This window comes from Neurospora crassa, linkage group I (genome assembly GCF_000182925.2).
Source record: "Neurospora crassa OR74A linkage group I, whole genome shotgun sequence".
NCBI lineage: Eukaryota > Fungi > Ascomycota > Sordariomycetes > Sordariales > Sordariaceae > Neurospora > Neurospora crassa.
In genome coordinates, this window is record NC_026501.1 from 5,627,976 (window position 1) to 5,643,589 (window position 15,614).

Below are 15,614 nucleotides of genomic sequence, written 5' to 3' on the forward strand. Positions count from 1 at the left end.
AGAGCGCAACTACCTAGAGGTATGATTCCATCGAGCGGTTGCCGCTCTTCCTAGGCGCCACTACTATTCCGTATAACTACGCAACACAACTTGAACCCCCACTCCGGCACATAGTATGTATGACCCGACCCTGATCGCCCAATGTCTTCGGGAAAAACATGTGGCTTCCCACATTCCGTATCTTCAGATACCAGCTTTATATCTGGTATCATCTGAGTTATTATGGGTATCAGAAATCGAGTTCAGCCAACTCGGCACATTGACTAAGCATCATCTCTTATCCGGGTGCCATTACTTCCAATCACCTGGGACAACTACCTTTTCCACTTCCCTTGCCCTTGGATCTACGGGAGCGATGACCCCCTCCTTTCGGAGTCCTTCCTGAACGCACAGAAACCGCACAATGGATATTCGGGCCAGTGCCGGATACATCCCGGTCACCGGAAGTAATGCCATGCCGTGGTCCCCTCAACCAACAAAGTTATTGTGCCATATAAAAACGCAAGTCAACCTCGAGAAGGCGCCTGGACAGGATGGTCGAGCTCACCCCCTACATTAGACATCTCTTATTCGTTGTACGATGCCTTGCTGATCACTTACCTCCCTAATCACAACATTAACAAATGGGATAATCGTGCTTCTTCGAGACGCCGGCCACCACTTTACATCTAGTGAGTTCAGACTATGCTCAATTCCTTGTCCAATTACTTACACAAATAGGCCAAGCCCAAGGAGCTGGCCAAGCGATGAAGGACGTAGCAGCTCTGATCACAGTGCTTCCGAAAAGGACCACACCGGCTGATGTTCTTGAACTTGAACGACTGAAGCTGTATGAAGCGATCGGAAATGAGCGAGCTCACACCATACAAAACTATTCGACACTTACGGGTTCAAACTGGATGAACGAAAAAACCACAAGTTGAAAGTGAGCTTTTATCACACCGTAGAACGCGGGAAAGCAGAAACCGTCTTTTGTCCTTGGTGATCAAGTTTACAAATCACAGTTTCGATCATGACGAGATCGACCATTCAAGAAACATCTTTCAACAAATGGCTATGGCCTAGAAATGCCAACGCTTGCTGGCGGATGCCGGTCGGAATTGGGCCACTTTCGACGCCTGGACCCGAGCCAACGACAACAAGTACATCATTCTCAAATTTTGCGTAGAGATTGAACGAAAAAATCATAGTAAGGACGAAGATAGCGGATAGTAATGCGCCTTGTGTCAGGCCCGAATAGGGAACTTGTTTACTTGGCTCTTTGCAAGGTCGTTCGAGAGGCAGTGATATAAGGAAGGGGGAAAACCATGGCGGGCTTTACTTGCCCCAAGAAAACTTGAGAAATACTAACAAAGCGATCTGAGCCAAATTGCCGGCTGCCTTGAAGAATCGATATTTTCGGTTAGTAGGAAGATGGGAAAAAAGGCTGCAGTGTCTCAAGTCCTCTCGAGGGTCATGAGGTGGGTGTTGCTCCAAGAAGACAAAAGTGGACCGGAGATGTTAGCTGACCCCCTGCAATGGTGGTTTCAGCACCTGACAGAGCCCCCTGACAGCAGCTGACAGCACCCGAGTCCTTCCAACCTGAGGTAGGTATGGGAGGGCGGTTAAGATAAGGTTTGGTGATAAACACCCAGGCATTCAATCGTCGGGGGGGAGGGGAACCGAGCAGAGCGAACTAGGTATATAGTGTAAAAGGTACCTCTGCGGCGTGCGGAGAGGCTCGCGACGGAATCCTTCCACTGCCGCCTTGCTCCCGTCCCTTGCCTCTCTACCACACGCGCTGAGGGACTGCACCCCGACTTTCCACTTGCAAATCGCCGCCGGCAAACGGACCATCTTCCTTGTGGGATTTGACGGTTCCGTGTCGTAGCCGGAGTTTGAACTACGCCTTCTGTCGACTTCGCGACTTGCTTAGTTCTTTGCTCCCTAGAGTGAACAGTCGCACCATCTTTCTGAGATCCCCGCCGTCGTCGCCGTCCGTCTTAGGTCCACTGATGAATGACGACGGAGTGGCTTGACCACCACCACCTTCCATCCGCCTCTCTACCTGCCAAAACAGCCATGCCTACCACCGTCACCGCCTCGGTCCCATAATTCCGTTTTCGCCTCTCGAGAAGGCCAATCGATAGGTTGTGGACATCCAAGAATCATTCCAGAACCGAACGCATTTGAATGGCTCTCTGTGTTGATTCCTGATCCCCCACCGCAGCCTTGTGTTCGCATCTCGCCTCGCCTCACACCACCGCAAGCGCCCCAAATATTCAACTTGGGCCTGGTGCCCTTTCTGCCTTTCCAAATACCACTAGTAATACTCCCAGCCAGCCCCGAACAGCCAGTTCTTCACCTTTCAACACTGTACGATATACAGACTACCAAGCGACAACCCCTTGCCCAGCTATGGCTACCCGTGATGCTCCCGGTTCCTCCCGGGACGCAGTTATAAACAATAGCAGCGATTCAGAGTCCGATTCGCCCTATGCCCGAAGCCGTCATCCTACTGTTAGCGCACAGCCGCCAATATGCCAATGGCGGAACTCGACCTTCCACGATCAGGAATGCTCCCACTACTTTGACTGCCCTACCCACGTGGTGGAGCGAGTGCTTTCGGACGGCGAATCCCAGGGTGATGAGGAAGGTAGGGCACGCTCAGATCAACCAGATGAGTCCGACGGGGAACAACCACAACTTAGGGATGTGTCTCCTTTGAGCGATAGCGAGGATGAGGGAGGTGTAGTCATGTCCAGCCCGAATGCTTCTCGGCCCGTTTCGCCTTTGCCTTCAAGCCCGGCAAGAGGCGGGTATGAGACAACCACGGTGGCGGGAACGAATCATCCTCCCGTACCGGGGGAACAACAGGGGGACGGCACATTTCCAGTCAACACCGAGAACTTACCTACAACACCGCTCACGGGGTCGGCCGAAAACCTAATTGCCCTCAATGATTCCCCAGTGCAAACAAGAGGCCAGCCACAGCTTGGATATTTTGCACAGCATGCTACAAATACCGGTGAGTATGGATCAGGGACGGTAACCACGCCGAGTCCTGGACCCTCGCGTGGTGGTGTACCTTCGAGACTGCGCGAAGTATTCGAAAGCCCACCAACTCCCACTACAGATCTTTCACCGAGGCTGGTGCGAGGTCTGTCTCAACAACCACCTCCGGCACAGCGCAGGGTATTAGAGGAGATAGTGCTGCCCCGGTGGCAGCCAGACGCCGAGGTGACTTATTGTCCCATTTGCCACACCCAGTTTAGCATATTCGTTAGAAAGCATCATTGCAGGTATGTTGTTGAACTGGCCTTGACATCAAAAATTAGCTACTTACCTCTGTCCAGAAAATGCGGGCGTGTGGTGTGTAATTCGTGCTCGCCCCATAGAATCACAATTCCGTACCAGTATATCGTACAGCCGGCCGGCACGCCCCGTTTAGCTCCGAGATACCCGGGCTCATTTTTGGGTGGAGACCCGCGATCCCCGGACTTCAGTGTCCTCGGCGGCGGCGAACGGGTCAGGTTATGCAACCCCTGTGTTCCAGATCCCAACACGGCCCCGCCGCAAACGCAAGCCCAGGGGTCAAGCCATTCGCGGTCTCACGGCAATGTCGCCGGTGGATCTCAGGGCGGTGGTGGTGAAGCCGCCTCGCCCGACTACAGTAACAGATGGAGCTCGTATTTCGGGCCATCGCCCTCATCTGATGGACAGTTCAGAAATAGAAGTGTAACTCTGGTTCGTGAGACTCTCTGTGATTTCCATGATTCTCTATTTCCTATCAGCCTGTTTTTTTTGAAGATCGGGACCTAACGAGCGTTGCCCCATAGCAACCCACCGTCACGACGTTGCCATCTGGATCTAACAACATATTTATCTCGACTGCCCCAATGGAGAGCCGTATTATGTCTGGTACCCCGCCGGTATACTACCAGTCCGGCTCCTCTTCTCATTCTCACCCGTATCGTGGGCCAACATCTCAACAACGGTACCGGTCTCTACTTGATATTGGTGAGCGGCCTGGACCTTCAGCTGGACCGTCTTCATCATCCAGTCCCGATGTCAATCGCCGTTTACCTCCAACTCCACGATCACACAGCCGCCACCATCAACATCATCATCATCATCACCAACAACAACACATCATTCCCGAGGAAGATGAGTGTCCGGTCTGCCATAGGGAGCTTCCATCACGCAATCTTCCCAACTTTGAGACTCTGCGCGAATCCCACATAAACCAATGCATAGCCACGCACAGCGCGTATAATGGCAGTGTCCGTCCAGCAGTGACTGACGAGAACGGAGAGGGAAGTAGCGGAGCCAATAGTTCATCACTGCCACCAGCACCGCCACGGCGGACCGGCATGTTTCCATACACGGCGACGGAGAAAGACTGCGTGGACTCGGCGGAGTGCACGATTTGTCTGGAGGAGTTTGAGCCTGGGGTGGCCATGGCTAGGTTGGAGTGTTTGTGCAGGTTTCACAGAGCGTGTATAAGTGCGTGGTGGGAGAGACACCCGGGCAGGTGTCCTATGCATCAACATGATGGGTTTGGATATTGAAGGGCATTAGGGTAAAGGGCGAAATGAGTCTGATTATTGGGGTATGGTGGTGCTGTCTGGAGTCATGTTTCTTTTTTTTGTGGGATCTTTTCCTGGGTCCATTCATTGCATGTTGTCTCTCTCTCTCTTTCATCGCATGGCGGTTGTCTTGTTGGGGTTGACAAATCATTAAGATAGTACGGACGTGATTCTTAATTGGGCAAGTTCCTGACTTAAGTAGCTTACTCTAGGCTGGAAGGACCACACAGCGAAACTGCGTGTCGGATAGAAGTAATGTACGTCAGGCACTGGGGTTGATACTATTTGTGTTGATCAGGTTTTGGGGCTCATTATGCCATGATTCTCTTCAAAACTGCGCGATAAAGAATACATGGGGCTTTGCCCCTATGTTTACATGACCCTGACTCCCTGAACTGTCCGCTCCGCTCCGTTCCTGACACCCAAGTTGATCAAGTGGTACATAATTGTGAGACCCTTCTGTGTCTTTCCCTGAGACCATCATATGGAAACAGTTAAGCAGCGCCCTCAATACCCATCTGATCAGGGCCAAACGACAATGGGAGAAGCTAGATATATAAAAAAAATGTCAGGAAACCCCTTTTTGAACTCTCACGAGACGCCAAAGGTCGAAGGACAAGCAAGAACGAAAAAGGTAATAACTCACATCTTCAAGCCGCAAAACACTGAAATTCTCATCTTTATCAAACATGAGAATAGGCATGCTCAATTCGCAAAACTCGCGGATACTATAACGCATCAATTTGCAAAAGCCCGGTCAGTCAGCAAAGCATATCTATCTATCTTCCACCTTTTCTCTTTCAAACAGAAAGAAAGAAAGAAAGAAAAAAAAATAAACAAACAAAAAAAAAAAAAAAAAAAAAAAGGAAAAGAAAAAGAGGAAACACCGAAAAGGGCGTAGCTAGCTGTAGCATGGATATCAGGGGAACTCACAACTGCCTACACATGCCACAAGGACTAGCAGGCGGGCTGATATCCGTCGCCACTGCCACCGCCTTGAACCCGCGGTGTCCCTCGGTAATCGCCCTACCGAAGGCCACCCGCTCCGCGCACGTGGTCACGGGGTAGCTGGCGTTCTCCACGTTGGCTCCCGGCGTGTATGTTCCCTCTGATGATGATGATGATGATGATCTCTCTCCCGTGACGGCGGCGTTGACCTTGCCGGTGGACAGCAAAACGGCGCCGACACGGAACTTGCTGTAGGGACTGTACGAGGTGGCCTTGGCGGCTACGGCGCGGTCGCGCAGCTGGGCGAATTCGGAGGGGGTTAGGTTGTAGGTTTGGCAGGTTTGGGCGATGACGGTTTCAGAGTGGCCGTTGAGGATGGGTGGTGTTGGGGGCGCCATGGTGTGGTTGTTTTGGTGATGGTGGTGGTGATGGTGGTGGTGAATGTGACCCAAGTGTAGTGGTTATGGGGTTGGGGATGCCTTCTGTTTTGTGTGTGAAGAAGAATGGCTGGATGGTGGAAGATGCTGATCAATGAGAATTTGAGGAGAGAAAGAGCACTTTGTGTGTTGTAGTCGTCACCAAGTCGGTACAGGTAGGCATAAATTGTGTCTCGAGTTGAAGACTGGAAAAGTGTATCGTACAAACTCGCCTTTCATCCCTCCTCCCCTTTCCGTCCAGATTCTCCCGGGTCTTTCATTGTTTAGTACCTCGGGCCGTTCCCCAGACCATTGTTTAGCCTACCCAGGGGTGATTTCGGCCAAAAGACAGCGCATCCGACCGACTACCAGCGAGTAGGTGGTGACAACGGGGCGTGCCGACCAGCGGTCCCCGGAGAGCGGAGAAAGAGCGGAAGCTAGCAGGACGGCTACCCCGCCACCCCGCCCTATTCGTTATCTTATCTCTTAGACCTTCTTGCTTTGCCCTGCAAGCCCCTGTAACATCGGCGGTCCCTTGCCTATTGTGGGAACTGACTTATCTCTCAACTCAAAACCGCGGGTCATGAGGTCACTATCAAGAAAAGAGTCGGTCACCATTTCGGCATACCGCTTCCGGTGTATAGTTGAATATGTCCAGGTCAAAGAATGGGCAACCAGTCATTACTCTGTAACAGGACGTGGCATATGTCTTTTTTCATGCATTTTTAGATTTTTACAAAAAATCGCCGGTTAAAGACGAATGTTTTGAAAATCAAGATTGGGGACAGAATGGACGATTGGTTGTACTTCCGATATCGAGGTTATCCGAGATGTTGATATCGAGATAGAATACCGACACCGGATGTAGTCTTAATCTTAGCCTCTTTGTCAACTCGAGACCTCTGGTCAAGTTCCCTAGGCCTTTCATCCTATTAATACGTGTCGTTCCATATTCAAGAGCTGAACTATCTTGGCTTGCTTAAATATCCCAACTGCAGATATGTGATGTCAAAATTTATGTGTGCGTTTCCGATCAAATTCTTAAGCATATCCCATCCATACCTAATGACCTCAATGTGTCCTCATGATGTTTGAGGCAATATGGGACTAAGTTGCGATCAACAAACTGGCATTAGATTGTGCAGACCGGTTCTTTCACTGACGACAACTGCAAGTTTGCAAGTGTCTGGTCCAGACATAAAGCGTCAAATCTCCAACAATATATCTATTTTTTCAGTATATCAATACGGTGAGTCTGGCTTCTTTTAAACCTCTCAAGGGATGTATGTTCCCCAGGCGCAGTACTTTTCTATTCCCAAATTCCAATATCCCACGGATTTCGTCCAGTTTTTCGTCCGTTCGTTACCATAAATCCATCCCTTCCACCCCCATAACCTTTTATTTTGCAAAAACGATATCCTTCAACTTCTCCTTCTCACCACTCTCTTCACACATCCCCCTAAACACTCCACTCCCACCATCCTTTTCCCACAGCTCCCTCGGCGTTCCAAACTCGGCAACCTTGCCATCGCTCAGCACCAAAATGCGATCAAAATCAGCAATCGTGCTCAAACGGTGAGCAATAACGAGCAGCGTTGCATCAGTGAACTCCTCGCGAATAGACCGCTGGATCAACGCATCCGTGTGCATATCCACCGCCGAGGTGGCCTCGTCCAGGACCATAACTCTCGGCCTCGAAACGATGGCGCGCGCAAGGCAGAGGAGCTGGCGCTGGCCCTGAGACAAGTTGAGACCGCCTTCGGAGATCTGGGAATCCAGATTCTGAAAGATGTTGGTGTTCTTGTTCTGGATGCCTCCGGTGGCCGAAGACGATGAGGCCTCTGGTGCAGGAGAAGCGCTCCCGGAGTTGGAATTACTGTCGCCGACAAGGTGAACGCGCTCAAGGGACTCGCGCAGCTCGGCATCGGTCTGGTGGTTGAACGGGTCAAGGTTGGAGCGTACGGTGCCGGAGAAGAGGACGGGGTCCTGCGGGATGATGGCCAGGCGAGAGCGCAGATCGTGAAGCTTGATGGTGGAGATGTCGATGCCATCGATATGGATGCTGCCGGAGCTAGCCTCGATGAAGCGGAAGAGGGCAAGGGTGAGCGAGGATTTTCCAGCGCCGGTGCGGCCGACAACGCCGATGCGCTCGTTGCGGTTAATGCTGAAGCTAACGCCCTTGAGGACAGGAGGGAGGTCGGGGGCGTAGCTGACGACGAGGTCCTTGACTTCGATGCGGCCGTCGGTGGGCCACGCGGCGGGCGGGCTGATGCCTTCGAGGGACTCGGTAGGAAGGGAGGCGTACTAAACAGGATTTATTAGTAAAAAGAGCAGGGGGGTCAGGTAGAAGACAGTAAGTTCAAAACTTACCTCAACAATTCTCTCGGCGGCATTCATGTTCAGCTCAACGTTGGCATACAGACGAATCGTCCACATAACACAGTTGGAGAACTCTAAGGCGAAAGCGAGCGCGAAGCCAGCCAGAGCCGAGTCGATGCCAGGGGTGACCAATATGAGGATCGCGACGAAGGAGGCAAAGAAAGAGCCCACAAGCGACATTCTCCAGCCCATCCATCTGTTGAAAAGCCAGAGATGCCATGTCGCCATGGAATACTCATCCACCTTGCGATACATGCGCTTGATATAACCCTCTGACTTGTCGAAACCGCGGATGGTGGCGACGCCAGAGAGAGCGGAGCCGAACTGCTCGAACACGGGTGACTTGGTAGTGCTTTCCAGCCGCTTCACCGGACGAGCGCCGTCGAGATACCGGATTGCATAGTAGAGGCAGATGAACAACAGAATACCAGCAAGCAGGACAATGTACGGGGAGACAAAGAGGCCTGCAACAATGACACCAAGCAGGTTCAGAAAAGAATTCATACCAAAGCTGACCGAGTTGGCCATTTGCGAGTCGATAATGTTAAAGTCTGACGTGAAGCGATTCAAGATGCGTCCAACAGGAACGGTATCAAGCCAGCGAATGGGGGCGCGGAGGATGGTGAAGTTAAGTTTTCGAAACAGGCCCCTGCTTGCGCGGATGGAGCCGATGTAGACGTAGAGGAACTTGAGTGTACCGACGATGGATGAGATGAGGGCCAGAAGTACGTAGATGCTGAGGTAGTATGTGAGGCTGTTATGGCTGGTGATGGATGGAGCAGCCATCGTGTGGAAAGACGTCTGCTGAATGCCGGTGCCATAGGCAAAGTCTTGCTCTATCGTAGCACTGGGGAAATACTGACTGTCAAAAGCTTGCTCATCGGAATCCGCTGTCCAAATTTTGAGCCACCATGATCGCCCAATACTGAACGCCTGGACGACAACGAAAATCATGAGAGCGATGGTCCAGTAACTCCAACCTCCACTGGCCAGCAGATATTGGTAATAAATCTGCTTTTTGACAGCTCCCTTTTCGCGTCCCTCGTCCTCAACAAACTTCCGAGCGGCAGTCTTAGAGTTGACCTTCTTCAGAGCGTTAGCATCTGCCTCGGCCTGTTGTCCATCGCCATCAACAGAATCATCCGAGTTCACAGCAGTGTCGGCTTGTTCGTCGGCTTCGATTTCTTCAGGAGACTCTTCAAGTCGCTTGATCTGATCCAAAGTCCCTGCTTCGCGCAGCTTGTCAACCGAACCGGCCTCCAACACACGGCCATCGCCAAGCTCCACAAGGTACTTGGTCTTGGGCTCGCAGAGGGCAACATGGTGGGTAACGAGAATTCGTGTGCGGCCAGTGGCCAGAACACCGTTGAGGCACTTGTCAAAGATATGGCGGCCGACGTGAGCATCCACGGCCGAGAAGATATCGTCAAGGACAAGAATACCGGCGCGGGAATAGATGGCTCTAGCCAGTGTGATGCGCCATTTCTGGCCACCACTTAGGTTGATACCGTTTTGGCCGATTTCCGTATTTTCGCCATCGGAGAGCATTTGCAAATCCTTCTTCAGTGCGCAAACTTCGATGGTCTTCTTGTAGCGCTCTTCGTCAAAAGGCAGTCCAAAGAGGATATTCTCCTTGATGGTTGCGTTTTCGATCCAGGGAATCTGGGCTACGTAGGCGATGGCCGAAGGGATGATCCAGTTGTCCTTGTTGGCCTTGTCATCGTGGCGATCAGCCAGTGAAGGGGCCTTGGGTATAAACAATTTACCCTCAAGAACATCAACCTCGCCAAGGATAGCGGACAACATTAAGCTTTTTCCTGTTCCTGTTTTGCCGGAGATGACCGATAGCTCCCCTTTCGGGAATGTGACACTGATATTGCGAAGGACGAATCTGTCCTCCTCTTTGATATCCTCATCGGAAGGCCAGGCAATAGAAGCGTTTTGGAACGAGACCTCTTCAGCATCCTCCGAGACGACCGTCACCTCGGAAGAGTCCAGATATTCCTGCATACGCTTGATCGAAATCCACGCATCCAGCAGATCAGTTGTAAGCTCAGGAATTACCGACAGCGTTACTTCGAGACCTCTAAAGACACCAAGACTGACAAAGGCAACAGATGGCGTCAGGACACCGTTCAAAGCGGCATAGACGGCCAAAGATATAGCCGAAAGCAAGATAGGACTCGTGACCCAACAGGCAAGGAGGGCTGTGTCGGCCATGAACACACTCCAGACCGCACCAAGTTCCCTGTCTCGGACTGAGCCAATCTTGCCTTCCCACTCTGGCTCCAGAGCAGAGAACTTGATCTGCCTGATACCCTGGAGGGCTTCGGTAACGACCGCCATCTTCTCGTCTCTGACCTTCATCAGTTTATCCTGAGCAGCGGCATATTTCTTGGAGAAGTGGACGTTCACTGGCATAATGGCAAGCATGGCGGAGAAGCCCGCCAGAAGAGCCTTCCAGCCCAGAAGGTGGGTTAAGAAGGTCAGTGAAACAATGAGCTTGAAAAGACTGCCAGGGAACATGTTTTGGTAGGTAGAAAAATCCGAGACACGCTTCGCGTCAACGCCAATCAGATTCACCGTGTTCTGCTTGCCCTTCTTAAGCTCATCAGAATCATCCTCGGCCTCGGCCTCGGCCTCTGGCTCGGCTGGCGGCGCATCGGCTGGTGTTCCCTCTCCTGCCGGCCCAACGACAGGAGGCTCGCCTGACTCAGTGGTCTTCTCCTTTTCCTTGGCCTTTCCGGCACCCTTGACGTCCTTCTTCCGCATTGACTTTTCAAAGATGAGTGCAGAAAGTTGAGCGCGAATGGGTATGGCAAGTTCAGACCACGAAAGCCAGAACACATAGGCTTCCACCCATGACTGGGCAATCATGGCCACGCCGAGGAAGAAAACCCAGTACCAGACACCGAACCCGTAGCTGCTGCCAACCTGGGGATTCTCCAAGATGCGCAAGAGTTGCAGAATCACCCACTGGGGGGAGAAGTTTAGAAAGGCCGTGCAGAGTGTCAAAGCCCACTGCAAGGAGAACGCCTTCTTATGGGCAAGAATCACGGACAGCCAAAGGTTATGACGGTAGTTGCGTCGCTTCCAATCGGCTGAAGTGTCTGCAGCTCGGCAAAAGTGATCGGGCCTGTTGAGGTCGGTCAAGTCGAGATCCTTCTTTTTGACAGCAAGATCCAGAAGCTTGCTGGGCCAGGCGTATGTGAAGCGGCTGATAGCTGACACGGTATACATCCTATCGACCGGCTCTCCATCGATATAGACGTCGGGTCTCCTTGGAATGGACAAACTGGAAACCGCAAGGGTTCCGGCCAGTGCCAGCTCGACGGCACGGAGGACAAACAGGGTGCGATTGTGATCCCAGAGAGATTCTGAAGCATCAGCACCCTGGACAAACAGAATGGCACTCAGCACTGCGGAGGACAAAAACGCGTAAATGCCGAGATCAAAAGCCTGCACCGACTTTCTGCAGGAGGCTATTGTGATAGCCTGGAACAGTAGTAGGGTCTACAACCCACAGTCAGCTACCTTGGGCAAAAGGAAAATTCAGGAAGGACAAGACTGTACCCATGCTCCAGTAGACAGCCAGTCGTTCACCGAACTGGCCTTTCTACTTGTCGACAATAGTGCAATGGCGATAGAGAGGGCAAAACCGGCGGTGGCAGAGAGCAAGATCACCGCCTTTGGGACCTTGGCCGAGTAGGCTCTTTGGGACTCGACGGTCGCTTTTCCGTCGGCATCTTCGTAGAGGACTTCTTGTCGTGCCTCACGCTTTCTAAACCGCTGGACGAACCCAGACACAGCAGGCAAGGAGCCGAGGCCAACGAGGGCAAGGCCGGTCACGACCACTGCAAAACGGGATTCATTGCGAGACATGGCCAGTTAGATCTTGTGGCCTTGTACAAGATTACGCCAAACTTCGGTAACGCGTCTGGTTGGCGACACGGTCAACAGGCTTTTTGACCGGATCTCGAGCGCGTTGTGTCTCGCGCCAGCGCCCCTCGCTTTCTTTGTTGTCGGAGAGAAAGAAAAACCGACAACCAGACTGGCAAGATGTTGGCGAAGGGGGGAGGGTTGGGACCTGAGCTCAGCGTTGAGGTATTCTCAACCATCCACCAGAGCTGGGTAAGGGGAGAAAAGGAGACGAAAAAGAACACAGAAAGGGAGAAGAGGATACTCGAGAAAACACCAAGAAAAAAAAAAAAAAAGAGGGCGGTCAGCTACTTAGATACTTGTCGTCTAGCTAGACGGACACCTCCCTGAATAAAGAGGGGTGTGGTTAAGAAAAAAGTTGAAAGCGGCCAATCCTCCAATTGACGCTCGAAGATTGGCCCAATCTGCTACTTATCAATAATACAGGGGTTCCACCCAGACCCAGAAGGCCGGAGGATTCGGGTCTTGAGGTTGCCGTCTGCTTGTGTAAGCCAGCAAAGACAGCTAACGCCACACAAGCGCTAACCCATTGATACAAAACTACCTAACTAAGGTATGCACACTCAAAAACCCCGACTTTTTACACGTTCATCAGACAGGAGCGGGCTGGCGTCCTGTCAGCAGAAGGGTCTTTTGAACATGTCAAGACACACCCTTCCGTTCTGAATGCAACGAACCCCGCAGTGTGCTGGATGTAAGATGATCGTGCAACGGTAGCCAGCAGCATTGGGTTCATCCGTCGCCGTTCGGGTGGGAGATGGAAAAGAGATTGTTGTCTTGACTCACATGGCGAACTTGTCGAGCGCCTGGGCTGAAGGGGGGGTGTGAGATAACGGACAGACTGCTCACATTCTCATGCACTTGCATACAGGCTGACAGCCGGCACTATACCCCATCGATTCAAATCACCTTTACTCCCACGCTGGGAATCCATGTAGTGGTTGTACGCAGTAGGTAGGTACATACACCGCATGCTCCATACTGCATGCATATACTGCATAGGTAGTAGATGCTGCTACGCCGTACGTCCCGTCATGCCTTCAACGCAACGTTGATAGGAGGACGGATTGCCAAGCTTGGTATCGACTCGAACCTGCCTCTACCTAGAAAGGCAGGAGAAATATCTGTACACTACGTGACTCACTCGGGGTGCAAGCCGCCCCGGATTTTAGCTTGGATTTAGTGTACTGTCCGAGATATGGAAAGGGCCCAGGGGCAAACTGGACGTGATATGCAGCCGTACTATGTGCACTAGGTACATGTATAATTGTTGCTGTCGGGACAAAAGACACCTCCACTGGTAAGCCTCAAACACCGGAAAATGCTACGACGCTTGATCTTGGATAGCCCGATCGGCTATGTACGTACCGCTGCGATACGCCATTCTGCAACGATGCGAACCTGACATCGTCATCCTGAATTTTGGCTTGGCGGATATCCGGCAACTCGCCTCTTTATTGACCAGGTTGTCCATAAAGTCGGCGTAATCGGCTTCTATGTGCAAGACTCTTTGAAACCGTGAAGATACGAAGTTGTCATTGCTGAACCTTCGTCAACACGTAATGACCGAGTTATTGACTAAAAGAGCTGTGCGACAGCGCCTGAGACGTTCTCGTGATCAAAGACTGTTGTGATATTCGTGTGTAAAGTTTCCTTTTCTTCTTCTTTTTTTTGGTCTTCTTTCACCCAAATTTCACATTTGCCTGAGCTTCGGACTTCTGGGTGTTCGCACACGACAACTGCCGCAACTATCGCCAATCTCTCGAATAGGCGCGAAAGACATTCAATGCGCCAAAAGTCTCCATGACCAACAACCTGAACTCAACAGACCCGTTCGGCATCGGTCGTGGCGTCCACACGAAAACCAATCAAATAATGCACGGCTCAGGGAGAAGTACAAAACCAATCCCGACGGCCCTTGTGAATTCCCACGCATTGGCTCTCAGCTGGACGAATTTCGGCACCAGCTTTGAGCTGGGCCAAGCTGCTAGGAGCATGATCTTGGAGAAATCTATTCGCAGTGGTGAGCCTCAACAAGCCGGGAAATTTGAATACCGCAGCACCTTGGGGAAGCCACCAAGTAAGACAGCATGCAAGACTGGTTTCGAAGTAAGACGACCATCCTGGAAGATAGCCTCTTCAACCAAACATATGAATGTCAAGGCCAAGTCAATGAGACTCGGAAAGTTGGGGATGTGCTTGTACACCAGCTCAAACATACTGACTCGAGCTGTGAAAGCATAAAGGCACCACAACGCTACGTCAGAGGAGGTGTGTGTAAGGGGCCGTAACTGGACAACCGAGCATCCTCCATAGCGTAAAGGCGGTAAAGTGGTAGGTCGATGACTTGACCTCTTCGCTTTGCCGGTAACTCTTCCAAAGTCTTCCCCTCACCATCGTCACCGTCTTGTCCATTGTCGTTGCTGGTGGGGGCTTTGTGGCTTTCTGTAAAGCACTAGCTTGGGTCGTTATGGTTGCACGGTCTTTTCCAAGTTGTTTCATTTAGTAATCCTTTGGTGGATTACCTAAGAGTGTTAGGAAAAAGTTGTTGGGATGTCGAGGAGAGAACGGGCGGTGCTGACTGATGGAAACGCAGAGTCACTAAAAGATTCGGGTGCAAATCTGGCCCAACTTTCGAACTCGAAACCACTGTCGTCCTCAACCCGAGAGTACAAGTGTAGTCCATCGGGGTGCTCATATTTGAACTCTCCACAACCAGGAGAATGGGGAACAGATGCGATTGTACCGGTGTCGCAAGTCGGTTGTCGCGCTGCCTTTGTCGATCTCAGGGCAAGCCTCCGAGAAGCGCTGCTGTCCATTGTCTGCCGTCTGCCGTCAAATGAAGCTCGATTCCAATACATATCCAGTTTAGAGAGAAGAAAGAGGGGGGGGTGCAGACGCGATAAGCCCAGTTCCACCAGTTGAAGAATCAACTGGAACCTGTAAGCGGATCTCTTGTTCTTTCCAGATTTGGGTCGTTCAGCTCATGGTTATCTTCACTTGGTTGGTTGGACTTTGGGAGGTCGAGATATGGTGTCACTTTGGGAGACAAGATCGACTGAACACCCAGCACTCTGGTCTCAATCCTTGGTGTGTTTATTCTGGAAATTTGGTCGGTGTATCATCCGCTCAGGTCTTGCCTCGCCTTCATGGCAGTGTCACGGTTCGGGATCAATGTCCCGGCGCCGGGAAGAGGCAATCTCCATTTGATTGGCTGGGTGTGAAGGGTGGCTGTCGACAGAAGTCTTGTGTATACCTCTAGGTAGAGTGGCTGCCGAGACTTGGTACTAGTTGAGGCATGCAGGAGCGAGGTAGGTGGAGGAGCGGGCAGAACACGGTTCCAGGTTTTTGTGGTTGGGAGTTG

At 51.7% G+C, this 15,614-nt stretch overlaps 4 protein-coding genes across 4 annotated transcripts; 2 read left to right on the forward strand and 2 right to left on the reverse strand.

Annotated features, from left to right (window-relative positions):
- The first annotated feature begins 1,733 nt into the window (after nucleotides 1-1,733).
- On the forward strand, nucleotides 1,734-4,878 carry NCU08360 (hypothetical protein). Its single transcript, XM_960170.2, has 3 exons — nucleotides 1,734-3,281; nucleotides 3,336-3,726; nucleotides 3,819-4,878. The coding sequence occupies exons 1-3, from the start codon at nucleotides 2,398-2,400 to the stop codon at nucleotides 4,548-4,550; spliced, it is 2,007 nt and encodes a 668-aa protein (XP_965263.2). The 5' UTR covers nucleotides 1,734-2,397; the 3' UTR covers nucleotides 4,551-4,878.
- Nucleotides 4,842-6,230, reverse strand: NCU08359 (cytidine deaminase). Its single transcript, XM_960169.2, has 3 exons — nucleotides 5,502-6,230; nucleotides 5,215-5,296; nucleotides 4,842-5,116 (listed from the first exon to the last, which is right to left on the reverse strand). Exons 1-3 carry the CDS (start codon nucleotides 5,912-5,914, stop codon nucleotides 5,063-5,065), a joined length of 549 nt encoding a protein of 182 aa, XP_965262.1. The 5' UTR covers nucleotides 5,915-6,230; the 3' UTR covers nucleotides 4,842-5,062.
- A 905-nt stretch (nucleotides 6,231-7,135) lies between these two features.
- On the reverse strand, nucleotides 7,136-12,500 carry NCU08358 (hypothetical protein). The gene is made up of 3 exons (XM_960168.3): nucleotides 11,885-12,500; nucleotides 8,303-11,824; nucleotides 7,136-8,236 (listed from the first exon to the last, which is right to left on the reverse strand). Exons 1-3 carry the CDS (start codon nucleotides 12,191-12,193, stop codon nucleotides 7,331-7,333), a joined length of 4,737 nt encoding a protein of 1,578 aa, XP_965261.2. The 5' UTR covers nucleotides 12,194-12,500; the 3' UTR covers nucleotides 7,136-7,330.
- Nucleotides 12,501-14,053: 1,553 nt separating this feature from the next.
- On the forward strand, nucleotides 14,054-14,855 carry NCU16404 (hypothetical protein; the record flags this gene model as incomplete). Its single annotated transcript, XM_011395090.1, has 3 exons — nucleotides 14,054-14,359; nucleotides 14,497-14,523; nucleotides 14,847-14,855. The coding sequence occupies 3 exons, from the start codon at nucleotides 14,054-14,056 to the stop codon at nucleotides 14,853-14,855; spliced, it is 342 nt and encodes a 113-aa protein (XP_011393392.1).
- Between the last annotated feature and the right edge of the window lie 759 nt (nucleotides 14,856-15,614).